We start from the raw sequence: 26,569 nt of genomic DNA on the forward strand, positions 1-26,569 counted from the left end.
AGATATTTAGCCCACGTCCTCCCCCCTTCTCCTATGTCCAATGAGGAATCTGACAATTCCTCCTTGGAGCCAATGTTCTGTCATATCACGGAGAGACCACCGGGTCAAGTTGAGTGAAACTTTATACTTCCCTCCTGCCTGTGCTCTTTTCAACATTAACTAATGATCTCGATGAGCAACACGTCGGCTCTCGAGACAGAGAGCAGGTGAAAGAGGGAGACACAGAGCAGATATAGAAACCAAATGTAATGTGTAAGATGTGTAACGTGATTAGTCGAGTCCCCAGCCGAGGCCTTCAGTCAAAGGCAGCCACGGTAAAGATCATAAGACACATTAAGAGACACTCCGTCATGATGTGAAAGAACATCTGAGTTCTCAGCTGCCTCCATTCATTCTCATAATGACAGTGAATGCGGTTGAAAGCAGTGGGATGTCTGAATGGCATTAAGCTTTCAACTTTGATTAGGTGACTTGCAGAAGATGAAGAGAAATCATTTAGAGGAGGATAAGTGTGTCAGGAGATAATGGCTCCACAGGTTGAATATGGCGAAGAATTACTGGCTCCGACTGAAGCTGATGAAACACAGCAGCAACCTGAGAAATCCAGGTGCGTGCATGTTTAGCTGTGTGTTTGCGTGAACGCGGCACGCAAACGTGTGTGAATCTGAATGTGCGTGCATGCATGTGCGCATATCTGCCAAAGATCTCAGTTTCTTTGTGTTTCATGTCAGGCGTCTTGGTGACAGCATTTCACATTGAGGTGGCATGTATTGGAAAACAAAACTAAGAGGGCTAAATATCTCCAGTAAATACTTTGTCATAGCATATTTAGCCAAATGAATGCTAAAAATGAATTACTGTTTGATTGCTCGCATGGAAAATTGTCAGCCTGTGAGCTCAAAAGACTACTCGCACACATACATATCTGTTTAACCATTACCTTATGCTGAGGCTTATGCCCAAAAAAACAGTGTGAGGGACTGCGTGCATCACCTGGAGATTCAAATCGTAGTTGTGAAAGTACTAAATCCTTCAAAATGTCTTTTAAAACTTTAAGAATGTTCTCTGTGCCCTGACCAAAACAAAACATGATGACAGGTGCCAGTTTACGACATCCCTCTCTTTATCTCTGAGTCTCCTCAATTTCCCCCGACAGAGAGAAAAAAGACAGAGAGGGGGGGGGGGGGGGGAAGAGAGGGAGCGCCGGGGACCTGAAGTGTGTTTAGGAGGAAGATGGCTGTCAGTAGCTGTCAATCGTCGGCTTTTTGATGCCATCGTCTCGGCACAGGCCTGTCTGTCTCACAGTGTAACAGCTATCAAAGACTCACTCACAGCAGAGACAGGCGCTAGGGTGGAAACACGAGGATATCCACACATTCTCTCATTTACACCTGGCATATAAACTTTGTGAAATCTGGGTCTGTGAATCGTGATTGAGCCGATCGTTCTCACCTGGCCTTGAAGCAATAAACATCTTGAAGTTATATATTTGGTAAATGTTTGGAAAGAGATCTCGACTGAGATTCTGAGAATTGTTACATTTTATTTAGTTTATTTTAGTTTTTGTTTATATGGTGCGGTATTCTAATGATGCATGCTTAATAATATATTAATGAGCTGCAACTAATAGCGTTATTGATGGAGAACTTTCTTTTATTGGTGCATATTCTCTTTCGCAACTTTGTCTTTTTAGCTCTTTCATTTATCTTGATGGGTTATTAGTAAGTTACTCATTATCTAAGAGACATGGGGTTCTATATAATCCCTAAATTATCAGCCATCGTGTCTGCAGTTATAAATGTAGAAGTGTATAAATGTAAAAAGGAACAACAATTTGTTCATAATAGTTTAATCAAATTGTCCAAGAAATGTGAATGAAATTAATATAAGTTCTAAAATGTATTAAATGTAATTATAGTTATACACATTTTATTTAAGTGAGGTGGAGGGCTTAAGAAAATAACAAAGCATTTATAAATATATATATTTTTTTTACTTCATCATTTTACTATTGCATACATATTATCAGTACCATGTTGACAGGGGTTATTGAGAGATTAGTGGAGAAAACAAGATGCAATAAAACAAGAATGTTGCCAGTGCAAACAATGGTTCTAATGATCTGCTTTGTTTGCTTTCCTTTGGTCAATTTTAGCAGCTCCAAGTGACAAATGATTCTGCCGTACATATTTGACCCGTTAGCCCAGCATCCAGCACAACAGCAGGGGAAACATCTCAATAGAAAGCAGTACAGTCGCTTATTTCAAATGGTCGATATCATGAACAATTGATCAGTGATCTATTGAAAGACAGTCCCACACTGGTTGCCTTTATTGTCCCATTGTTGACCGCTACAGGACATTTTGAAGAGAGCATGTGACTGTACGCTGCTTTGGTGAAAACATCAATCTCTCCTGCTGTCCTTGGTGGACTGTCTTTTTCATCTTGTTTGAGACAGTTCCCACACTGCACCTCTTTATTGGTCCAAGAAGACATCAGAATGACTGTGTCCAGATGACCAGATCACAAATGGACTCATAAGGCGGAGGAGATGTTGACCTCTCCTTTGTGGGTTGCCTCACTCTGTCCATTTGGCAGGTACACATACAGACAGATCAACAAAATATGGCAGGATCCCCACTCAAGCGCACGGCTCAATCTCCGTCCTGTGCCTGTAGTGTGTAGCTGCCTTCGGGAAGTCCTGTCATCGCTTACCATTTGGCCTTGAACCTGTGCTAAACTATTGAGTTCATCATGCATAAAACATTAAAGATGTGCATCCGAAAGGCTGTGGCTGCCTGTTTATTGGCACTCACAGCTCCATAAACCATTTTCATCCCTTGCAGGATGAGACGCACATGCTCTGCAGTCCTATTGATGGCGTTTAACACAGAATATAAACCATAAAACACAATAATAAACATAAGCGGAGCAAATAAATCTGATTCATAATAACCCCGAGGCGGGATTTATGTAAGCAAAGATAGAGTCTTTGTGCAAATTGATGGTACAAGCTCTATCAAAGCACCAGTGAGACACTAATATAGTCTTATAAACACACCAGCAACACTCTAAAGTAGCTTCATCGCTCCTCTTTGGCTGGCCTAAGTGCTTAAGTAATGTATTGCTTTCATAAGTGTGCAACTTCGTGGTACTTTCTTTGGTGGAAATATGTCTCCATCCTCTGGGTAGTGTGATTAAGAATAAAATACAAAGAGCATTACTTTGGAATAAATTCAAACAATGACATAAAGTAGGAAAGTGTTAGCCGGGCTGAGCTGAGCTGCAGCAGTTCTCTCTCTGAGAGGCCCCTGTGACGACGGCAGGGAGCTCAAGAGGTATCCATCACCGGCACACACTGTCCCCCTGGCACCCAAGCTAATGTATCACCTCTGGATTACAGTAATATCTGTCTGATGGATGTTTTCTGAGTGGAGCGGGCCACGTGTACCCCAGACAGAAGCCTGAGTTGCTGGGTGTAGCTCTGAGGAGATGGGGCCTCTGCTCCTGGAGGTCCGATTTACTTCTATCCCCCTCCTCTGCTGAATACAACACCTCCTCCCAGCCCATTCATCCTGCCGTCTTTCCCCACTCTTCAGCTATTTGTGTGTGTATGTATGTGCATGCATGCCTGCTCACATGTGTTAGTCACAGGTCTCCACTGAGAGGCCGACTGCCATCCTGGGGCGATGCCTGGGCTCCTCCAGTCAACTTTACTGCCTTCATTTGGCCTGATGAATGGTTCGCTGCCTTATCAGTCCCTCTGCCTGCAATCTCAAGTGGATCCCTGGAGCCTCACACTGCCTGCAGCTTCGGTCGCTCTCGCCAGCACACGCTCGTTCTGCTTCTTTCACACACACACACACACACACAAACAGAGACGCGCAATTACATACGGATAATACTATTGTAGATGTACAGTTCAGAGAACGACATGCACATGAACAACAACAATGCACCAATTGTAGCAGCCAAAAACTCTGCAGAGCCGTAACACACACACACACACACACACACACACACACACACACACACACACACAAGCATACGCTCATGTCAGCCAGCAAATCCATCATCTTTATTTCTTCCCCAATGTGCTCATATTTTTCTTGTGGCTGTACCATGCTCACAAAAATATTTATTTTTTGCTGATTTTTTTTTCGTGAGGAAACACAAAAGAAATCACACCTCTCTTTCTCCCTGGCTCATGCCAAAATAATCAATGCTTTCCAGAGAGGGACTTGTGGCGCGACATGCGTGGAGGGAAGGCAGAAGGATGCAGACATAGCTCCGGGGCTCTGGTTGTAGATAATAAGTGAGGAGCAGTCCTTGGGTATGTTTTACAGCTATCAAGACTCATCATATTTGACATGCATTCTGGTGTTTACACAGTCTCCTCCGTAAAATCCTCTCCAGCTATAGAAGGGAACAGGGTGCAGGGAGCACACACAACGCAGCACATACACACACAGCAGTGCTTAGAAAAGGGGAGCCAGTTGTTGCCTTCGCTTTCTCTTTCTCTGTCTCTCTCCCCCTCTTTTCTCCGTGTCCCATCTTTTATCCACGGCACAATTGGCGACGTTAGCACCTGTCAGCTGACTGACTTCTTGTTCCCGGTGGCTTATGAAAAAATCATGGCTGCTGGGCTTCAGAGGCTGCTTTCCCATCAATATGAATTCACCATGGTCTTCATGCAACATTAGGCCAGGCCCTGTTTTCATACAGCAAGCCACACGCTCTTTCGTCTGTAATACACAAGAGGAAATGAAAAGAGTAAATAGTCCTTTTAGAATGTTGCATTCGATCATGGGTGGAACCAAGTCGCCTATGAAAGGGACCAGTATGCTTTGCTCTCAAAAGCACATTTGCTTTCCATCCCCAGATATCACGGCACTGTGCTCTGTGTCCCTTATTAGTGTGTCCTGTTTTACTGAAAATGAAACAATTCTCAGTGAAGCCCTGCCACGGTTGTCCCCCATTGTTATACTCATTTCCACATTTAGATGGGTAACTCTGTTGATGTACTTTTGGTTTTAGCGCTAAAGCAGTATGTCATGAGGCATGTACGAGGATTATGCAGAGCTGAATGAACCAAAGCACCCTCAGCAAGATGACACTGGAGAGATGGATAATTGCAGCTCTCAGTTATATGCTGAATTATGATGTTCATTTTTTAGTTGTATAAAGAAAATACAGGAGGGCAGGCGACTAAACTTTTTACTGTCTGTCTGTTTCTCTAAATCAGCGGTTACCAACTTCCACAAGCACACACATCACAAGGTGACTTTCAGGATGTGCAAGAAAAACAAATTCTCCTTCACAAAATTATTTTTCATTTTTTGACTTTTCTTCTGATATTTTACTATTTCTTTTGAGATATATCTAGAACTGCGTTACCAAAGGATAAGCAAAAACGCTAACAAATCTGACCAGACATTTGAATACTAAGTAGACAGACAAAACTGTTGGGTAGCAAGAGTATTGAGGTTTGATATACTGCATTAGTCATGAAGTCTTGGAAGTAGACAGGATCGGTTTGCATTAAGGGGTCACAAGCAAAAGAGTAACCAACTGCTCTAAATAACCTGCCACACATCAAACAGTAAAATGGTCAAAATGACTCAGAAATGTTGATTTCAAGCAGCTAATAAAGCGCTGACTAATTTGGCCTTCGTTTTACATCTGTCTTTCTTGGACCTGCTGCAAACCCTCTGCTTTCCTTCATCTCTCCATCTCTCTTAGCCTTTTAAACATGTTGAAAGTCAATTAACTACACCACTTCTCCCTGACATCATCGCGCTAATACAAGCTGCTCTTGACCTTATGTTTGTGTGTCTTGAGCGGATGGGAGCGCCATGCTTCTCCCTGATTGGATTAACTTCAGATGTGGTCTGTGTCCGGGTCTATTACAGAGGCAGTGTTGTGATTTCGAAGCCCAAGCCAAGATCCCCCCCCCCCCCCACCCCTCCCCCCTCCCATCCCCCGTCAGCGCCACTGTCCCACCCCTCTCCTCCTTTACACCCCCCTGAAGGCCTGTTCTCCCAACACGACATCTCCCAACACCCCACACATGGAGAATTGTCTCTCAAACACACACACACACACACACACACACACACACACACACACACACACACACACACACACACACACACACACACACACACACATGTGTCTGCTCATGCCTCCAAACAGTCATATCCCATGTGTCTCCTGCACAGTGATGGGATGCCTGAAGAAACCGGCCATCCCTGCAACCGCATCCTCCGTCTCTCTCTGTTCCCTTTTACCCAAGTCCGGAGGGGTCATCTCAGACAGAGGGCTTCTAATCAACTCAATTAAGCGAGTCTGATTGCCATGGCAAATTGGTCTGGGTTATAACATTATCATTAGCGCCTCAAGTGCGATCACAATGGGACACGGCAGTCAGATGAGAGTGAGACTAATAGGAAGGGAGGATGAAGTGACTCTGGACACGAACTGAGGCAGAGATTGAGTTTGTCTTTGTGGAGATGAGCAAATAAAAATGGGACTTTCTGCACACGAAACACTGGAGGAAATACATTGTTAAAAGGGAATAGGGCAGTTAAATGTGTACGTATTCAGTACTGCTACAAAGACGAAGCATTTTTCTTGCGAAATTGACTGACAACCACTGTGAGGTGTTGTGGGAGCAGCTCTACTGTGTACACAATGATATAGCTGGCAGACCTGCTGGCTTAAGAACCAGTGGTTCACCCAGTAATTGTTTCTGAGGATATGACATTTGTCTCTTCTTGTGGCTTGCTCACGGTGTCAACACCTTTCATATAGCCAAGATTTTTTTCACTGTGGCTCACGTGCCCTGAAGCAGCCTGTTTGATCTTTTTGAGGACTGTCAACTTATTGTGTGACTCCATGGAAATTGAATTATGTATTTATTTACACGCCAGGTTAATAGAAAAGATGCCGAGGTGATTTGAAAGTCAAACAACCACACCTGCCATTCATTTCTGTTTTTTTTTTTCCTGAAGCAGATCCTCTGTTTTGTTCTGTACGGCTTGAATACACAAAGAGAGGATGATAATGAATTGAAGGACTTATCCTCAACATTCATGCTCCAAAACACATTGTAGGTTTAATACTGCAGCAATAAATCCAGATTTCCATGATTGAAAAGCAGTTTGGGGGAATATTTTTGCTATATCCTCATCTACATTCTGCAACTCTCCAAGTGGCCTACATAAACTGATGCTCTTTGTCTGTGTGTGTGTGTATGTCGAGAAACACTCGTTCGGGTCTTGCACAGCAGCACAGTGGCCCAGTTTGAGTAAAATCAGTGTCAATGCATCTCTAATGGTGGGTGCTGGTGCATGTGCACGTCGTGCGAGCCTCCTCCGGAAGCTTTAAACAGGCTTGTCATGTTGGGAGACGCTGCTGTCAAACGGAGGACAAATCTGAGGATGTCAATTGAATGCCGAGAAACGTCTGTCAGTCGTTTTGACGTTGGTCTCTCCATTGTGATTAGCATCACTTAATATTCATGCGTGCTTATCTGCCTGCTGACACGGTGCCAAACTGACTGCTGTTATTAGAGTGCATCACAAGCAGCCTCCCCGTCATAAACAAACGGAAGGATGTAACAGCCATGTGGCATTACAAGCATGTCAATATGTGCCGCTCTCTGTACTCTGTGATGGTGTCACAGGTCAATTCAACAAGAGGAAAGTGATATTACTTCCCAGACAGCGGAGTGAAGGCCCGGCTCTCTTTGTGCCACGAGCCCTGTGTGTGTGTGTGCATAGAAAAGACTGTGGATTAGCTAAACAACACTGCCACTTGCTGTTCACGTTTAGGTACTAAACAACTAAATACATTGACATGCAGTTTGAATGAACTTCACAAGTGCTAAAAGGCCTAAAACTTTCTGTGGACTTATCTCAGGAGTTTTTTTTCTTTCTAGATACTGCTTGAAAACAAAATATAGACCGTCACATAAGTTTGAAGACGGGCCTGGTTTTAAATCTACTACATAGATATGTATCTTCTGTGCATGGTTTGCAAAATTTAAAAGGCTTTTTTCAGATGTACAGTGTCTTTCCTCCCACGCGCTAAATACATCAAAACAGGAACCTCTTGAATTATTTTGTTTCATATTAGCGGTTGTATGTGTCAGTTTTGTTTTCTTGTTTCTCCACCACATACTTGTTTTCTACCTCTGAGAGAGTTTGTGAATGTGTATCATTGTGGCACTCTGACAGTCACGGCCAGGGGGGGAAGAACAGTGGTGTGCTCGCTGCAGATGGCAGCACACATTTTTTCATTCCTTAAACAGACACAAAAAGCAGCTGAGGGACCCGGGCCTGTCTGTAGAATGTGCTGGGGAAGAGTAGGTACTTGGCACAAGTAGCAGAAACAATTAGCGTCACATAAGCAGAGGCCTGAAGCAGCTGGAGAGAGAGGGAGAAAGGGAGAGAGGGGTGGTGGGAAAACACGGCATCTCATTTTCACCGCGAGGTCCTGTGTGCAGACTCTGAGAGATCCCCCTTTCCTTTCCTCATCACAACTTAAACACTTTCTTTTAAAGACAGTTCATGTCACAGCTAATTTAATTGATGCGTTGTTGTTGGCGGCATGTTTTTGTTTGTATCTGTGCATTCTTAATTAGGGAAAAGACAGAGGAAGCTCTGTGTCCTTGGAGAGACCTCACATCCCACTCACATCCCCAAAATCCCTTTTTGAACATTCCTGGCTACCGTCTCTCCCCGTTCCCGTTTTGAAGTTGCGAGACGACATGATCTAAAGTGTGGCTCATGAAAATACTCCAGCAGTCTTGCTCTGCAAAACATTGTGCTCATTACGCTTTGCCTACTTTACAGATAAGCTCAAAGAAAAAGATCACTTTTGAAAGAAGGAAGTGGATACATACTTCCTGTAAACCACCTAAAAACATGATTAAATTCATAAAGAATTGTTTTTTTTAAAGTCTGCCACACTCACATTTGAGTTGCTAAGCTCTGCTTTTATGTCAGTATGGCCACTCCACTCACTTCGCTGGCTCTTCATTGCCACTGTTGCTGGCAATTTGACAGGATAAAGTGGCCACGTTGACCTCTCCCTCTGCAGCTGTGTGTCCAGTTTCTATATATATCAAACATAAGCAGGGTCTATGAAAGCATAGCTGGCACCATAAATGGTACCATGAATGTGTCTCACAGTAATCGCAAGCAGAGAATACTCATTAAAGTCAGCTAATCAATGGATGTCAGTTACACAGCAGCTAACGTTAGCCACGTCATGCTACCAGTCGCAGTCTCTCTTTAAGGCTTCTTTTTGCATTTGAACACTAAAATCATTTGAACAGTTAACACTTGAAATAATGAAAGCACTAGCAAATGACAAGGTAGTGGAAAATGTAAACCATAATTTGGTGTCTAATTTTTACCTCTTTACCTTTCATCAAACTTTTCTTTTTTTACAAAATAACCAAAACATAATGGCGATGACGAAGATCTTGAGTCTATAATGACAATACATTTATACAATTTAAATCATACCCTATAAATCTGGTTTGAATTGAAATCAAGCACTATTACTTAGCTTGTTTATTAATAACACGTTTTTCTTTGCTTCTTGATCACTCACAAACAAAATCTGTAATGTCTGGGAGCACAGGGATCATATGAGCTCTTAAACGGACTGCATTCTTCTTTATTGCTCGATATGCTTTGCTGTGGAACGCCACACACGTTCAGAGTAAGGAGGTCTAAGTGCAAGCACATTTAATTACAATAGGAGTTCAGAAAAATGCTGGACAAAACTACTCTAAATTCACTCTCGTCATTGAACATCCCAGAGGACTGGAAACCAGGAAGTAAAGCAATAAACCCTTCTACCACTAAGAGGCAGTATTGTACGACAGTAGGAAAACTGTTAACTGACATAACCTCAGCAACGGCATGCAAAGTATTAAATATAAATTTGGCACAGTTCTGTCTGTACCCTAGACTTGTACTTAACGGCCTGCCAGAGTAAATGTTGCCTTCAGAATTATGGGACTCTTTTTGAATACTCTAAAGCTTTTATGAACACTAAAAGACGGTCTTGATTCCTTCAGCTGATAGCAATTTAAAACTACTCACACTGGAATTTACACAGAGAGGATGTTAACTTGTGAAATACACAAAAGTTCTCATTTTACAAATGAATTGCAGTGATATAAAGTGCTGAGTAATAGTGCACATTCAGGCAGACAGAACAACAAACACAGATAAAAAAAAGTCCAAAGTGTGTTTGTTTGAATTCAAAATGAACTGATTGATCTGCACTATTTTGAGTTTCACAGCTTCAAGATACAAAAATAACAAACTCGGCTAAATACTATATGGTCAGTGTTGCTACATTTTTAATAAATGTAGACTCTGTCTTGGGACTCTGCTGTAATATGCAGTGATTTCATCTTGTATTTCTTTTCAGTAATACGTTAAGACTAACTTTTTGATACAAACATATTGTTGTCTGTCTTACAGAAACTTTCCTACTTTCGCAATATACCTGAAAAATCAATAAGTTGAGACTCCCACTCAAAGGTTAAGCAAAACAAACAGACAGTATTGCACAAATAGGACGGACGCCGACAGATTCAGTGGATTTACTCTGAAGCTGTTCAACCTTTCTTTAACAAAGCACTGAGCCAACCCCCCAAAATGGCTGCAGGTATCAAAATGATTTGTTGCATTGGACTTGCCGTTGTACTAACAGGTATGATATGAAGGTTTTGTGTGTAATCTGGCAGATGACAGGGATTTCTTGGATTGGTAGTTAAGTGGTAGTTGCTGTTCTGTTTCTCGTCGGTCAGGTGTGGGAAAGTCTGCCTTGATAGGGAAGAGCCACAGCGGAGGGAAGGACGATCCTGTGCTGCAGTATGTTGTCAACAACTCTCTGAGGGAGCACCCTGTTCTCACCAAACTCAGACTGGTAAGAGACCCAACCAGTCCTCATACGCTAGTGTCTCATGCTGAGATGGAGTAAATAAATCAAGCACTCATTTTTTTTACTTGTAATGTAATTCTGTTGTTACTTGTTGTAGTGAGACGCTCCTGCATTGTTTACAGGTGTTTCATGTTGCTGCTCGGGCCTCTGGGTCAAGCCCCCTTGTCACATCCAAGTTGATATCTTTACATTTTTTCCCTGTGAAATTCAGTTCAGGATTCTTTTGATCACCTTTAGCTTAGCATGGGCAGCCGCCTGCCAACATTAATCAACATGCTGAAGAGCCACCAGCAGGTTATTTAGGTCAGACGAAGGCCGGTTGGTCATCTGGAGCTCCAGGCTAAAAACTAAAGATGATTGTGGCTTTGAAGTTGTTGCTTCTAAACTTCGGATCAAACTTTGGGACTGGATACTTTTTAAAAGTAGCTGAAGACACACTTGCTTAGAATTGCATATTTTCAGTTCTATTTTGTGTCCCATCTACATTATATTATCTTCCCTTTCTGTAAAACAATAGATTTGGAGTACCAAAACATCTTGTTTATTCATTAAATCAGACAACATAATGATGTGTGCAATTTCTTTGATGTTGTCATTTCAGAGAACTCTTGAAGACCAATGGAATATCATGATGGTTTCCAGTGAACAAGCCCAGTTCATGGCAAATCTCATTAGACTGATAAATGCAACGAAAGCTATTGAAATTGGTGAGATTATGTGAGATCATATAGAAGACTAAGCAATAAACTTAAATCACAGCAGAATACAAAATGTTGAAAATAAAATACTGCTTACTTTATAGCACAAAATGTTTTACTCTGAAAGGCATCAATCTGATTATAACTGCCAAAACATAACCTGACAGGACAGAGACGTGGACGATTCCATTCAGGCTCAATTTATGTTTAAGTTTGAATTCTTTATCTTGAATTTTGGAATTTTAACCATTCCAATTTGAGCAAATTCATTTGTTTTACTTTAATATATTTTTTAGGTCTGAAAAAGGGCAGTTGAATTTATTTTAACAAAGTGTGTCAAGTGTTTAAAGCAGAAAATAAAAATGTATTTAAAAGCTTTAGAAATTACACAACCTGAAATTGCCTACTGGGAATTTCAAAGAGGTGTCTCACGGCTTTTTACTTTGCAGTATTCATATTTCATTAAAGTTTTGATTATATTTTAGAAATAGGCATTCAGTTGCAAGGCTTTTCTTTGCTAGAATGATTGTTTGAGTTAATATTATGTTTTTTCTGCAGGGATGTACACAGGGTACAATGCACTGAGCATGGCTTTGGCCATGTCAGAGAAGGGGAGCGTGGTAGCTTGTGAAATAGAAGACACTTATGTGGACATTGCCACACCGTTTTTTAAAGAGGTGAGAAAATGTATTTCTGAACAGCATGACTCAAGTTGTCTACAACATAAAAGAAGATACTGTAAAAAAGTAGGATTTGTTCACGAAGCCTTTAATGTTAACTCAGTACATGTGCCATTACACAACCTGGCACTTGCATTTGGTATTTTGCAAGTTTAGTAAGATTGATTTTTGCTTCTGTCAGAGAGAAATTGTGCAGCAGACAGCACACTGTTCATCCTGCACGTCTACACTCCGTCAGTAAGACTTCACAAAATGCTGCTGGCTGGAGAGTAAAAAAAGTGTCTTCTCAGGGAACTGTTTCAAATTGAGATGCAAAATCAATTCCTGTTTTAGCCTCCCCTAACAGTCTCTTTAAAAGATAAATGAAGATCCCTGCACACCTCTCATACAGTTAAACCTTTTCTCAGGCTGGAGTTGAAAATAAGATAGATGTCCGCTATCAAATAGCCATGAAGACACTGAGTAAGTGCTTTTATAAAAAAAAAAAAAACATAAATCTCAGTCATGAGTTCTGATAAAGTCATTTTTTTGCATTTATGACTTTCATCTGTGTTTCATCAGATGAACTGATAGCAGCCGGAGAAGCTGGAACATATGACTTTGTGTTCATCGATGCTGATAAGTTGAACTATGACAGATACTACGAGAAGTCCCTTGAGCTCATACGAACAGGGGGCATCATTGCCATCGACAATGTAAGTACAATACACACAAGCAGGATCTGTCATGTTGATGTATGGAGAGGTGTACAGCATGATGGAACAGAATAAAACAGCACTGTTGTTGCTTTATTGAAAGGTGCTGTGGAGCGGAAAGGTTGTGAATCCTGCGCCCGAAGACCTCACCTCCCAGGCTCTGGATGCTCTCAATAAGAAGCTACACAACGACCAGAGGATTGAGCTGAGCATGCTCACTGTGGGCGACGGGCTGTCCATCGTCATCAAACGCTAAAATCACGAGTTCAAAAGTTTGTCATATTGGTGCTTTAGCTTTGGTATTGAATAGAAATGAGGAGTACATTGCCTTCTGTATTCTTTTGCCAGCTACAACAATAATCTACTAAACGTCCTCTCTAAAGAATATAAAGCATTACAACTTCATCTCTGTGTTTAATGTCTTTACCAGGACAGCAATCATGAAAGCTATAAATAAAACTAATATACTGTTTCATCAAAATGACATAACTCCAAGCTCAAGATCAGATAAACTTTGATTCCTTTGTAAGAGAACATGAAACATCACATTTGTTTTCAGGCGGATATAAACGGTTCTATTTGTAGCTGCATTACACCGTGACCAAAACAGCTCACGCATCAAAATAAAATTATGCAAAGCCAAACTAAATCTTTTAAAGAAGCTCTTTATAGTGAGATGAACATAGCAACCTTTATACGTCTTTTCACTACTAGGTGTCTTACATTGTCGTTTTTATATACATGACACTTTTTACTGGGTTTGAAATGGTAACACTTAAACCACACTACAGTTCAAATGTAAACCATTGTTGCTCTAGTACTAGCTGAACACAGGCAGGACTCCCTTTCTTTAGAAAAATAGGAAAGATGGCTGCAGAGCACAAACAAGGCGGGCATTATTCAAGTCTACAAAGGCCTGAGGTGTTAATGGTGTTCTTATATGATTTACTAGCAAAATAGCGGAAGGAGAACATGAAAACACAATTTGATGCTTTCATAGAACACGCAATGAGATTAACATTGCACAGTTAGACTGTAACATAACTCAAACAACAATCATATTTCACATTTGACAACTAATAGCAGCTTAAGTTGATGTTTACTTTTATGGGCCTAATATGATTATTTCATGAGTTTGAGAGGAAAGTTACAGATTCTAAAGATCATGAGAAGATTGAGCATCTGAGAATATGTTGTATATCCATTCATATTTATGTATAAACAGTGGAAATACTAGTCTAGAAATAGTCCTTTACAAGTAAAAGTCCTGCATTCTTAATGCTACTTAAGTAAAAGTATCAAATGTAGGTCTGTCTTGATGCAGTGGAGAAAAACGTATATGTTGATATAGAATATTTCCCTTCAAAATAAAGTAAAGTAGAAGTCTTGAGTAGCATCAGAACAAGTACCTCACCGTTGTTCCTAAGTACTTAAGTGGGCAACATGTACTGAGTTACATTCCACCACTGAAAACAAATAATCTGAACAACATATGCAACCAAATTACTTGATTTCAGGCTTTTCCTCTGGATCCAGATGCCATTAAGATTTCAACACCATAGTATAAAAGGTGTGAGTTTAAATCTGCTTGTGAATTAGAAGTTCCTCTAAAGGACGGGACATGTGGCGTTTAAAGGACGTCCTCTGCTAGCAACGCAGTTTGGTCATGAAAAAACATAGAATGATACGATATTAATGAAGGAGTTTAACAACAACTGTAATGCTCTGACACACATACTAATAGTAACAACTAATATTATTATACCAGTAATAATAATGCACAGAGGGTTCGTTGTTTTTGGGACTGATATCTACTGTCCACGTGACTGCTGTCTGCGTCAAAACGTAGTGTAAGCTCATTAGACCGTCAGCTGATGCTACACCTTTTCAGCACCGCGGACAGCTCCGTTCTGCATACCTAGCAGATGGCCACGGTTATAAAAAGCCCGCATCCGTAAACCGAAGATTCACCACGACAGCCTGATTCACAGCATGGCTAACAGATTCTTCTTACCGCGCAGGATCACTCCAGATGAGTATTCACAATACAGGTCTAAACGTCCGGGATTGAATACCGGTGTCGTGTCCACGGGCATGGATTTGATCAACCCGCTATCTGGGAAGTGTAACGAGAAAGAATTGATGCATGGCTTGAATGATCGTCTGGCGGGATTCATAGAGAAGGTGCACCATCTGGAGTACCAGAATCATCTGCTAGAGAGAGAAATTGGGGAGATCAGAGGGAAAGCCAAACCCGCGTCTATTTTTGAGGAGGAGTGCGGACCAGAGCTCAAGAAACTGAGACAGCTGGTTCAGGATATCACTCATCAGAAGCACCAGATTGAAATCGAGCATCAGCATTTGGACGAAGAACTGTCCAACTTGAGAGGACAACATGAACAGGAGGCGCGTGGCAGATCAGATGCCGAGAGCAACACCGTGGTCCTCAAGAGGGACATTAACGACGCGTATCAGGCTAAAATCCAGCTGGATAAGAAAGCACAGGCTCTCGTGAATGAAATCCACTTCCTGAAGGGAAACCATGAGGCCGAGGTGTCCGAGATGTTTGACCAAATCCAGAATGCGCAAGTGACTGTCGAGGCGCAGGAATTTGGTAACCCTGGCGTCACTGCGGCACTCCGGGACATCAGGGCACAACTGGAAGATCAAACCATGTCCGACGTCCAGCAGCTTGGAGAAACTTTCCGATCTCAGTTTGCAAGATTAACGGAGGCAGCCGAGAGCAAGAGAGAGGCGTTAAAAGCGACCCAGCAAGAGATCCAGGAGTACAGGAGGAGCCTGCAGGCCAAGAACGTCGAGCTGGACTGCGCTAAAGGCACCAGGGAAGCGCTGGAGAAGCAACTTCATGACGTCGAGGATCGCAACAAGGAAGAAATGATTCATTACCAGGTTGGACTGTTTTTGTAAGAGCACGATCTAATAAAGCCATGTTTAGTGTTCCCATGGTCTCCAGTTCACATGTTCTCTCCTCTCTCACTGCAGAACACAATCAAAGAACTTGAAAATGAGCTCATCAATTGCAAATTTGACATGTCTGGTTACCTGCGGGAATACCAGGACCTGTTTAATGTGAAGATGGCTTTGGATGTGGAAATACTGTCTTACAGGTAAGGTGTACTGAGTCCACGTGGGTTTACCTAAAGAGGGACTCATTGTTATTACCAGCGCAAGTGTTTTGGGAATGAAGAGAATTCAATGTCTCAGTTTTCCATAATTTCCCTTGTTAATCTCCAGCCTTCATCTTCTATTAGGAATGTGGCATTTAAATACAATACAATTGCAGTGCAGTGTCTGATGCAAACAATCACAATGGGTATCACAGAGATGGTCAATAATGTATAAATCCCTACCCATTTGATTTTATTTGTAAACAAAATCGAATATGAAATTACTAAACTACACCACTATATTTAATGACACATATAAGGCCACACCATTTAGTAGTAGTAGTAGTAGTAAGCTTTTGCACCAGTCTCAAATCTTTCTCATTAATGAAGATTCAAATAAATTCAGGATGAACACTGCACGTACGCATTCAAATCTGTGTCTCCTATCTTGCAGGAAACTCCTCTGTGGCGAGGAGGCTCGGCTGTCCACGATGTCAGACACCCACATGTCCCTGCCCTACATCTATCATCAGTCCCCCGTTTACACCCTGCCTTGCCTCAGCCGACCGGGAGGCCCGCACAGACGAGCTGAGCCCCAGTACAAGTTCGTAGAGGAGATCATAACGGAGACCACCAGGGAAATTGAGATGTCGGAATTCGAAGAGACAGGATCGGAGGAGACAGAGGTGGAAAAAGATGAGCAGGAGTGTACGAAAAGAGATAGAGGGAGCAGTGGGGAAGATATGGATAATAAAGAGAGTGGAGAGGAAGAAGGTGAGCAGATGCCTGATAGCGAGCAGAATCAAGTAGCATCAGGAGTGAATTCAGTGAACGGAGATGATGATGATGGGACTCCTGGTGAGGTGGATGATGTTGAAACAGGTCAAACGAGTAAAGAAGAGTCAGAGGAGACTGAAGCAGTCGACGGTGAGGGTCCCTCTCATTGTGGCAGAGATATAAATACTCAAAGCAAAGTTATATTAAGCGAGGGCCTTGATGAGGAAGAAAATGAGCAGCATCAAGAAGTAGCTGAAAACACAAAAGAAGAGAAAGAAGCTGCGGAGACAATAACAGTTGAGAAAGATCTCTCTTCAAACCCGGATGGTTTAAAGCCAGAGGTCTCTGCGGAGGATGAACTTCTGAAAACAACTGCTGGTACAAAAACAGATGCTGAGAATGAGAGTTTGAGCTCAGCTCACGTGAATAAGCCTGTTGACGAGACCCCCGTCCAAGTGTTCAAAGAGTCAGACACAACTCGAGAGCGAGGCAGTATTCAAGTGCTAGATGAAGTTCCTGCTTCAGAAGCAGCTGATTTTACAGCAGAGACAAAGAGCACTCTGTCCGTAAAGACAGAGCAGCTTTCAGAAAAAGCTCAAGTATCTTCAAGTACAACACCCAAGAGTGAGGAAAGGGAAAACAGTCATGCAGACCCAAAAGGAATCAGTAAATCTGAAGCTGCAAAAGGTGAGGACAAAGTAGCAGAAGGCATTCAAGATGCTAGAAATGGTAGCAATACATCTCCTCTTGAATCTGATGTGAAAAGTCTTCCTGAAGTGGAGGATCAGAAGCCAAACAGTGGGGATAAAACCCAAACAGTACAAACTGTGTTGCCAAGGGAAAAGACAACTGTCAGTTCAGAAATCAAAGAGTTGCATCAGGGGGCACTAACAGGAAGCCAGGCTCAGAAATCAAAGCTGTCTGAAGGTTCAGAAAAAATGAAGGATCCTCAAAGTGAGACTGAGGTGGAGAGTAGTTCAGAGAAATCAGTGCACTAGAAGCCAAACATCTGCTGACGTAAGGGAAGTGAGGACTTACAACTTGTCCACCTTAAATTTAATGAGACAGCAGTTGACAGGCGAATATCAGGGATAGCGAAGCTAAAAATAGAGAATGGCTTAATACATGCAGATGCTAATTCAAGGTATAAACTGAGTCAAGCTAAGAGAACGAGGATGTAATTTCTCTTCCGCATGGCCAGTTTACAAGGAGAGAGCATGATTCTTCTGTTTACAAACGGCTTTGCCTTTGGACTTCAAATGTGATATATTTTGACTTACCACTTCAATAATTTAATCATGAATGTAAAATATGCAAAGTTACTTTTATTTGCTTTGGTATGTGCTGAAAAATAAATGCAATATCAATCCACTGAATACGTTTGCTGGCCTCCTCACCAATTTCTATTGTGGCTGAACCTCTGGTCTGTCTGCAATTGACAAGTCAATGGTGTGCTTAATACTGACGTGCTGTTTCTGACTGAGCCACTGTATTCATCACCGACAGTCGTTTGATTTCCCCTCTCTGGCAATAAACCACTCCACTTACTGCAGTGTTGCTGCTTCGCCATTGAAACCGCCATCCATCAGATGTTGAGACCAACTGCTGAGGGTTGCTGTAGATCAATAGCAACAATCATTTAACACAGGCAGTGCCATTGACAGTAAATCAAACGTTTTGCTGCCATGTACTGTGCACAACATCCAGGCAGCACTGTGGGGCAGCTACGACGAGGCAACTGCAACCAGTCAGGGGGACCATTCATAGACTGACAAGACTACATCCAACATATTTCCTGTAACCTTGGAATAACTCAGTCTCGTTACTACACGTATAACTTATTTTGCTGCTTTGTAAGAACATGTCTTAGTTGGTGACCTTTTGGCTTTGTTTCACTGCAACCTCTCGAAAGGTTTTGAGCCTTCACACGAGACATAAGCACCTCCATCTACTCGTGTGTAGACAAATATTCATAAAACAAAGTGGAGTAACAGTGACGTTATCCAAAATATCCCTTCAAACACACTGCATCTTGGTTACAAGTAAAGTTCCTGAAAATACTTGATTGACACAACACCCAAGACTTCAACCACATTTAAAAGACTTGAAAATAGCAGTTGTGACACTCCATTCAATTTGACAGCGCTTGAGCTTATTTGTAAGAAAGATTGGCATAAACCTGTTTAAAGTTCAGGTGTCAACTCAAAATTGGACTGCTGTGCACTTCTGTTATAAAGAACAGAACAGTCTGAATATACAAAAAGATTATGGCATTATTTTTTTGAGCAGATGTCAAAACAACCTGAAGTGAACTGTACAACAATGTGAACATTTGGTTGAGGCTCCTTATTCTTCCTGTAAACATGTGAGATAAGCTGGTAAACAATTCTTGACTCGTGCCTAATAAATTCCATTAAACTAGGACCCATCTCATCCCTCTGTGATACAGGCCTCTGAAAGGTTCAAATGAACCAAACATGCTTGTTAATGAGTTGTTAGTAATATCATATTAAAAATGCATTTGTAGAGTTCAAAGACTTTATTGAAAATGTATACATACACATAAGGACCTCCAAGATCTCCTGCGGGCTCTGTCACCGCCCAGTACAGGAAAGCACTTTCCAAGAGTGCACAAGTGCAACTTTGAGTTACATCTCTTCCGTACAACGATAATTTGGCATTACTGTGAACATGACTCGTGTACCCTCTAGCTGTCTGTTAGTACAGAATGGAAATAAAACCAACTAATTCTGCTTGGTCGGCCAAGTGTACAGGTTTCTTTCAAACTTACAGACCCGACAATAAGCAACCCAAAAACTGCCCAGTTTAAGGGAAGGTCACATGTGCAGCTTTAACAGAACACAAACCCTGATGGCCGACGCTAAAGAAAACATTACAGAGCTTTAGTTTGTCCTTGTGTGCATGAACAGAAAGGGTGCAGCAGTATTTAAATAGCAGAAAAGGACTAGAGTACTTAACATGGTTGGTAAATTAAAACTGAAGACAACAAAGGAATATCAGATGGTCATGATTGTAAAATCAGAACGGAGGTATGACAACGCTCACCAGACAAAACAGTCAAGTGATGTCGATTGTCTGGGAATTATCACAATAAAGCCACAGAGCTGATGACAGGCAAAGGGATTGGATTTCATTATTATGGCAGTGTTGGACAGAAAAAAATGACATGATGTATAAATAATATGCCACCAACTGTCTCCTGAACAGCTGCAACTACAAAGTAAAAAGCCAAAAAGGTGAAATATACCAATGACAGAAGCACCAACTTGAAGAGGTACTTGACAAGTTAGAGTTTGTTGTCGCAGCCTTTGAACCGATCTCTCCAAGATATCCCATTGCTGGTTAGAGTTGGACATACATTTAAGGCCAGATTCTTCTGATATTCCCGAGTCCCTTGCAGTATGTTTAGCTTAGGCTTCCAGTTCCAAGCCCAGACCCAGCTTGTGGCCTCCAGCGTTGATGTTCTTGCCATCGACCAGACCAGACAGGGTGAGTTTCACACCTGCACAGGCAAGAGGACCAACATTAGCCTTTACAAGAAAAAACATACTCTTCTTAAACACGGGGTGTGAGAGGGCTGACAGGACAACGCAGGCTGCTAAGAGTTGCTATAAATGACTATATTCTAGGTCAAGGTATTCAAAGTGCATTTGCTCAAAACTGAAGTGCCGTGTGAGAGGACTCAAATTAGAGGTATTCTTAAATCTATAAACATCCTCCAGCTGTCCATGAACCTGTAGGAAACCACCTTACCTGGTCTAAGAGTCTGGGTGTACCCAACACCAACAAGGCTATTGTTATTCACTTTAGCCTATGGAGAAAAACAAACAAACAAACGTCAGTTTGTGACAAGTCACATTTTTCATTTTCTGGAAGCCTCTGCTGCACTACTTACGCTGACGGCGGCATCCTTGTCCAGCTGGTATTTGGCTGCAATACCGAAGCGTGTGCTGTTGCTGCCAGCGGTCCAGGCCAGGTTGACTGCCGTCTCCAGTTTGTCGCTCACCTTCTGGTAGATGGAGCCTCCGAACTCAGCGCCGTCATTGCTTTAAAGATAATAAGCGTACGAGAGATGTCATGCTACAGAAAGTAAAGTCTGAAATTTCTAACTAAAGAAGCGTCGGATGTTTTGCCATCGGCTCGTAGAAACGCATCCACTTCCTATGCTTTCAATATTCTTTTTTTGAGGGTTGGGCAGTGAAGATTGTCTGTCACTGGTCAGGTGGACACCGGTATTGAAAACACTCTGACCAAAGATTAGGTGAACTGCAGGTTCACAGATGAACCTTCATGTAAATACATACACATTGGTGTGCAGCTGGAAGTCTCCCGTCTTGTAGCCGATAGCGAAGTTGTTCTGGGTCATCTTGGATTTGGCAGTGTCGAAGGTCATCTGGTAACCGGCGAGCCATCCCTCGTAGCCGACGACAGCCGCTCCGTGGATGGTGGGCCCAGCGAAGTCAAAGTCCACATCGCTGCCCATGTTAACGAACTCGCGCTTGTAGGCGGTCTTAACTTTGCCACTCTTCTTGCTGTTGATGAGAAACACAACTTTAAGTGAAAGTTAAGATTAGGCATCAGATGATATACAAGTGGGTCAGGCTACATTTCCTGCAGCAGTAGTGTTGTTTTAACTTTTTTTTTTTTTATGTGTTGAAACATTTATAAAAAATAAAAGCATCAAAAAACAGAAATGAAAAAAAAAATGTTGGCAGCCTTGGTCTGTCCTCGAGGCATTCCAGGGTGTTATGAAAGGCACCTTAGGGACCACTGTCATAGACGAGTGACCTCCTAGAGATAATTCTCAACATAAGTAGCAAACAGGAAAAGGGTTTTCTTTTTTTTCTACCCAAAGGCCACTTCAACTATTTCACCATCTTGGCTTTGAATTAGCTCACGTCCAGTTTGGGAGATACTGTTAAAGTGCTGGTGTTTACTTCCCAGTCTGAGGACGACACTGTAGCCTTAAAACACGCCTTCTCGATGTAGCAACATAACTACAATCAACCTTCCCACACTCAGTATGAAAGAGGAAACGCTTCCTCTGGAACATGTGCCGTAGTCCTCATGTGATTTTACGCCTCTAATAAAGCAAACACACAAGGACTGTAGGAGCAGCTGAGCACACTGGTAAGCGTTGTGTATGTGCAAAAAGCCAATCACAGTAATGTGATACAATAGACTTGTTCCATATTGGGACTGGGGTCACATGGCCGACAACTACACTCTTCAGAAGCATGTACGGCACAGATCGGGTTGCCAAAATGACTCTTGTTGAGACGCAACAGGCAGAGTAAAATCCACATGGAACCAACTTTTCAATTAGTTATACATTTATTTATCAGAACCATCATCGTACCCAGTGTTTGGTGAGAAGGTTGTGTCAAAAGTCAACTTCAGTCCCTTGGCGATCTGTGAGAAACAATAGAAAACCATTTGACAAACAAAATAAATGGATGTTGCGCCGTCATGCTCACTGGGTTAAATAGCAGGTGTGTAAAAAGTCTGAATATTTTCCTGACCTGATCTTCAATAGTGATTTCTGTTCCCAAGGTGTTGTCCGTGTTCCACTTCTCAGTGAAGGTCAGGCCGTATTCGGCCCTCTTGTATTTAGTTTCCAGGCTGCCCGCAACTTTGCTGGTATCAGTGTTGGAGGAACCAGCTGTTTTGAATTCCTGCAAATTCAGATGAAATACAATGGATGAAAAGAAAGTCATAAATTGATCAGTCATTACATTTGGCAGTCAGTCATACTTTGACTACTTCTCTTCTTTTTAAAGCTAAGTTAGAAACTAAAATAATTGTGTCATCAAGACAGCTGAAACAACTAATTGGCAACGTTCACGTTCAAGTAGATAGCTTATTAAGCCAAACAGTCGCAGGTTTGGGCTTCTTAAATGTGGGACTTTGCACTTCTGTTTGGCATGACAGGAAAATGTATTACCATTCAGCTTCAGGCTGTTGCACAGACAAAACACACAATATGAAGATGTTACCTTGTGCTTTGGGAACTGTTTAAATGCCTTGTTTTACCAATTTTTTTTACAGACAATTGAAACCTTTGTAATCTACACGGATGAGCGTGAAGAAAAATGTATTGGCATTGTTGGAACAACAATGCCAATAAAGTCTTCTTTAACCAGAGCAAGGAAGTGTAATAAACATGAATTGCAATAACTTTCAAATTGCAAAAATCTACTTTCTCCTTTGCAACTAGAATGTGCCGTTACATCACTTTAGTTACTCTGAAGAATATTCTAGTTTTCTATTCTCAACCCAAAAAGAAATGAGCTTACCACTCCACTGGCTGACTTTGTCTTGACATCCAGCTTCACCAAGCCAAATCCTGAAGAAAAACAATCAAAGCTTATCCAGGATATCGACAAGCATTGGCGGTACATTGTCACATCGGTGCCACTTGGTCAAGCTGTAAGAAACCATACCATAGCCTTTGTTGAAGATGTCCTTGGCAGACTTGCCCAGGTCAGCGTAGCAGGGAGGCACAGCCATTGTATCTGTGGACAGAAGCAACATAATTATTCTTCTAACATTAAGTACAGTTCTACCCACCAGCTTTTGTACAATACAAAAACACAAAGCAATAACGTAGACTACAAAAAAGCAATTACTAATTTTCATGATGGATTTAGCAACTGCCACAAAATGCAAGGTCCGTAAATTAAGCTGTAGCAAGCTGTCAGGAAAATGTCTGACATAAATATTTATGTCAATAGTTGGAGTTAAGGGCAGGAAGTGCCGTCTCTAATGAGTGCACCACTCATACTCACACACATGTATTGTATTGTGAGGTTACAGTATAGAAATACTGGTATAAACTATGTTTTCAGGCTATACACTTCTTACCCTCTAGCTTTAAGCAAAAATACAGTCTGGTGTAGAAGATGCATTTGTTCTTAAATCTTTAGAAAACAAGCCTGATTTATATGAAGATGTAAATTGCTACACTTTCTGTTCTTCCTGTGGTTGCTGCACCTGTTGAGTAGAAAGCTAGCTTTGCATTAGTGTGCATTCATAACCAATATCCTGTCATTAATCTAGCAAAAGTTTTTAAGTTGCCAAGTTGAGAGTGCCAGTGGGGATACGTATACTTTCGCTATCACAAAGTTGGTTACGCGTCTGGCACAGTGACAGCATCACAGTGCTCCAGGTAGTCACAGCAGTGCAAGTGTTTGACAGCCGATGGACAAGGTTACTGAGCGAGAGAGGAGCCATTTTGCCGCACTGGAGTGCCTATTTCAGGCCTGGCTCTTATCAAACTAACGTTACTCCTTTACGTGAATTTGGCAGGGACAGCTAGGCGTGGCCAGGCACATGTCGGTGCCAATTAGTGGGATGGGGGTAATTAACCAGCTCACTCGAGTTATCTGCCAGCTAACTGCTGCTAACTAGGCCCTAGGGGGGAGTAAACGAAATGATTGTTTAAGTTTAAGTAGTAAGTTGTCAAACTTTTCTTAGATAAAGTCGCTATGCAGAACACCCACCGATTTATCAGCAGCATGAGATGTGAAATTCAAAGCAAACCTGGCATGTAACACGTTGCTTTAACTTGTCATGTGTCAGACGCAGCATGCCGAGTGCAGCTAGCTTAGCTAACTTAGCTAGCCTGCAGAGTACCGGTGTGCGCAAAGCGAGCTTAAACACTACTTCCTGCTTGTTATGGAGTTGAGTAACAGCGTCATGCGGAATGAATAGCTCTCTTACCAGTAGAGGATGGGGCGAGTGGTGAACTAAAGTGACTTTATTAGAGATGTTCCACACACCACACGGCTGAAACAGGCGTCACCGGTAGAAGGGCGAGCTGAAGGAGACTGCACTGCAATAAAATCCAGACCTATCACAGCCCGGCCAAGGACCCCGGGGCGGCCGCAGAGATGCCTGTCTAAAAATGGTTCACGTCACGGCATGGTGACGTCAAGGCTGGGATATTTTTTTTATTTAGCATGACCCATAGACTGTATATAAGAAGGTATGTGACAGATACAGTTTCTTTCTAAAAAGTATTTAGGCTAAAATAAAAAAAAAAAAGTGTTGTGTGGCAAGGCAAGGCAAGTTTATTTGTATAGCACATTTCAACAACAAGGCAATTCAAAGTGCTTCACATAAAACCATTAAAAGCACCAAAACATAAGGCAAAAGAAAGGGAAATTTAAAAACATTTAAGAACATTGATTGAAACATTAAAAACAGTCATTAAAACACTAAAACGCAGTGTGCACAAAGTATAAGTAACAAAGTATGAAAGCCAATTTCTGCCACTATGACACTTTAGCTGTACTGCTTTAAATAACCTCTTATTGTGTACATGCAGTCTAGGTTGGTTTTGCATGGTAGTTTAATGCACACAATATTCTGTGCATCTGTGCATCATACTTTGGCATCCTACCTAACGGCTATACCTAAACTAATTTGTATGTGTAGCTTGGCTGCTTCCAAGAAAAAACAGTTTTGCTGTACTTCCAAGAACGACGTGCTTTCAGCTTCCACATTTACATTTTCAAAGTAGCTTCTCCAACACTTGCAATAATGTACATATACCGTAGGTGCAAATTCAGTGGACCCAAAATTTCTAAACAAAAGACCAATTGTATTCCAACATGTGGCAGAAGCTCACAACTGCAGAATTAATCTAGTATACAATTTTTTAGAATAACTTCAAGCATATAGACTGAAATGTATTTATTTATTAAAACATGACAGTAGAAACAATTGCAACTTTTAGCCCTGGTATATCCAATAGTAAAATAGACAATAAAGCTTTCACAACATCACCCTCCCACCAATACCTATGCCAATGATAATGTTTTCCTGCCTTCAGTCAATGCTTTGAAATTGAAGTGTCTAATGTGAACATTAGATTGTCATGAAGCATATAGTTTGTAATGTTCACAAGTCACAAATCACCAAATATATGCCCAATTTATTTGTTTATTTGTAGTCTTATAGTATGCCTAATCAATCAAGTCAATAATATGATGGATAAGTTTGAAAATGTTTGAATAACATGAATTGTGTATAATGACATTTTATTCGTTATGTCTTTATTGCTGTAATTGTGCTTAAAGTCCTGTGATTACATCAGTATTTATAGCCTATTCATTTTAAGACTAATGTTTTAATATACAGTCTTCCTGAATGCACACGTTCTATATTAAACCTATAAGCATGCTGTGGCACCATAAATAAAAAGAAAGAGAAGATATGGAAACTGCAAAAATAACATTAGGAAAGTGGCATTTCAGCCAGAAGAGATGAATATACTAGACAGGGAAGGAGGATAATAACAAAAGATACAGAGAGATTGATTGTTAAATCAATCTCTCTGTAATAAAAGTCACTTAAACAACATCAGCGTTCATGATAAAAATGCAGACTAAAATTAATACAAACAATAAAAGCTCCTGCAAGTTCTGGAGCTTCTTAAGATGCTCTTAACCTCTTATGAGTGGAAAGGATCATTTCTGAGTATGTTGAATGCTTTTGTCGATGCTTTTGGATGTTGCGATCATCTAAAAAAAGAGTCTTGTGAGACAGATAAGATGTATGAGTAGTAGGGGAAACATTTACAGGTTTTGCTGCTG

At 41.5% G+C, this 26,569-nt stretch overlaps 3 protein-coding genes across 4 annotated transcripts; 2 read left to right on the forward strand and 1 right to left on the reverse strand.

Annotated features, from left to right (window-relative positions):
* Positions 1–485: 485 nt before the first annotated feature.
* Positions 486–13,400, forward strand: comtd1 (catechol-O-methyltransferase domain containing 1). Of its 2 annotated transcripts, none has more exons than XM_079169034.1 (7): positions 486–607; positions 10,838–10,956; positions 11,573–11,678; positions 12,228–12,346; positions 12,757–12,811; positions 12,911–13,044; positions 13,148–13,400. In XM_079169034.1, the coding sequence occupies exons 1-7, from the start codon at positions 544–546 to the stop codon at positions 13,298–13,300; spliced, it is 750 nt and encodes a 249-aa protein (XP_079025160.1). In that variant the 5' UTR covers positions 486–543; the 3' UTR covers positions 13,301–13,400. The 2 variants fall into 2 exon arrangements, with proteins under 2 accessions (XP_079025160.1, XP_079025161.1); XM_079169035.1 differs by lacking the exon at positions 486–607 and adding an exon at positions 10,672–10,740.
* A 1,420-nt stretch (positions 13,401–14,820) lies between these two features.
* LOC306702672 (uncharacterized protein) lies at positions 14,821–17,947 on the forward strand (the record flags this gene model as incomplete). The annotated part of the gene is given in 6 exon segments (XM_079168325.1): positions 14,821–14,831; positions 14,894–14,963; positions 14,967–14,998; positions 15,000–15,954; positions 16,048–16,172; positions 16,627–17,947. Coding segments are annotated over 6 exon segments (2,514 nt in total).
* Positions 17,948–19,469: 1,522 nt separating this feature from the next.
* On the reverse strand, positions 19,470–24,829 carry vdac2 (voltage-dependent anion channel 2). The gene is made up of 9 exons (XM_079169094.1): positions 24,693–24,829; positions 23,414–23,485; positions 23,267–23,316; positions 22,493–22,645; positions 22,330–22,382; positions 21,275–21,502; positions 20,866–21,016; positions 20,724–20,781; positions 19,470–20,472 (listed from the first exon to the last, which is right to left on the reverse strand). The coding sequence occupies exons 2-9, from the start codon at positions 23,478–23,480 to the stop codon at positions 20,381–20,383; spliced, it is 852 nt and encodes a 283-aa protein (XP_079025220.1). The 5' UTR covers positions 23,481–23,485; positions 24,693–24,829; the 3' UTR covers positions 19,470–20,380.
* Between the last annotated feature and the right edge of the window lie 1,740 nt (positions 24,830–26,569).

Source organism: Pholis gunnellus (genome assembly GCF_910591455.1).
Source record: "Pholis gunnellus genome assembly, chromosome: 11".
Classification (NCBI taxonomy): domain Eukaryota; kingdom Metazoa; phylum Chordata; class Actinopteri; order Perciformes; family Pholidae; genus Pholis; species Pholis gunnellus.

Bases quoted from the DNA above. Each gene is read 5' to 3' on its own strand.
- comtd1 (XM_079169034.1), top strand. From the start codon at position 544: ATGGCGAAGAATTACTGGCTCCGACTGAAGCTGATGAAACACAGCAGC. The intron at 608-10,837 runs GTGCGTGCATGT...CTCGTCGGTCAG, and splicing joins CAGCAACCTGAGAAATCCAG to GTGTGGGAAAGTCTGCCTTG. The intron at 13,045-13,147 runs GTAAGTACAATA...CTTTATTGAAAG, and splicing joins GCATCATTGCCATCGACAAT to GTGCTGTGGAGCGGAAAGGT.
- vdac2 (XM_079169094.1), bottom strand. From the start codon at position 23,480: ATGGCTGTGCCTCCCTGCTACGCTGACCTGGGCAAGTCTGCCAAGGAC. The intron at 22,383-22,492 runs GTCAGGAAAATA...TGTTTCTCACAG, and splicing joins AAATCACTATTGAAGATCAG to ATCGCCAAGGGACTGAAGTT. The intron at 21,017-21,274 runs GTATGTATTTAC...TTATCTTTAAAG, and splicing joins TTCCAGCTGCACACCAATGT to CAATGACGGCGCTGAGTTCG.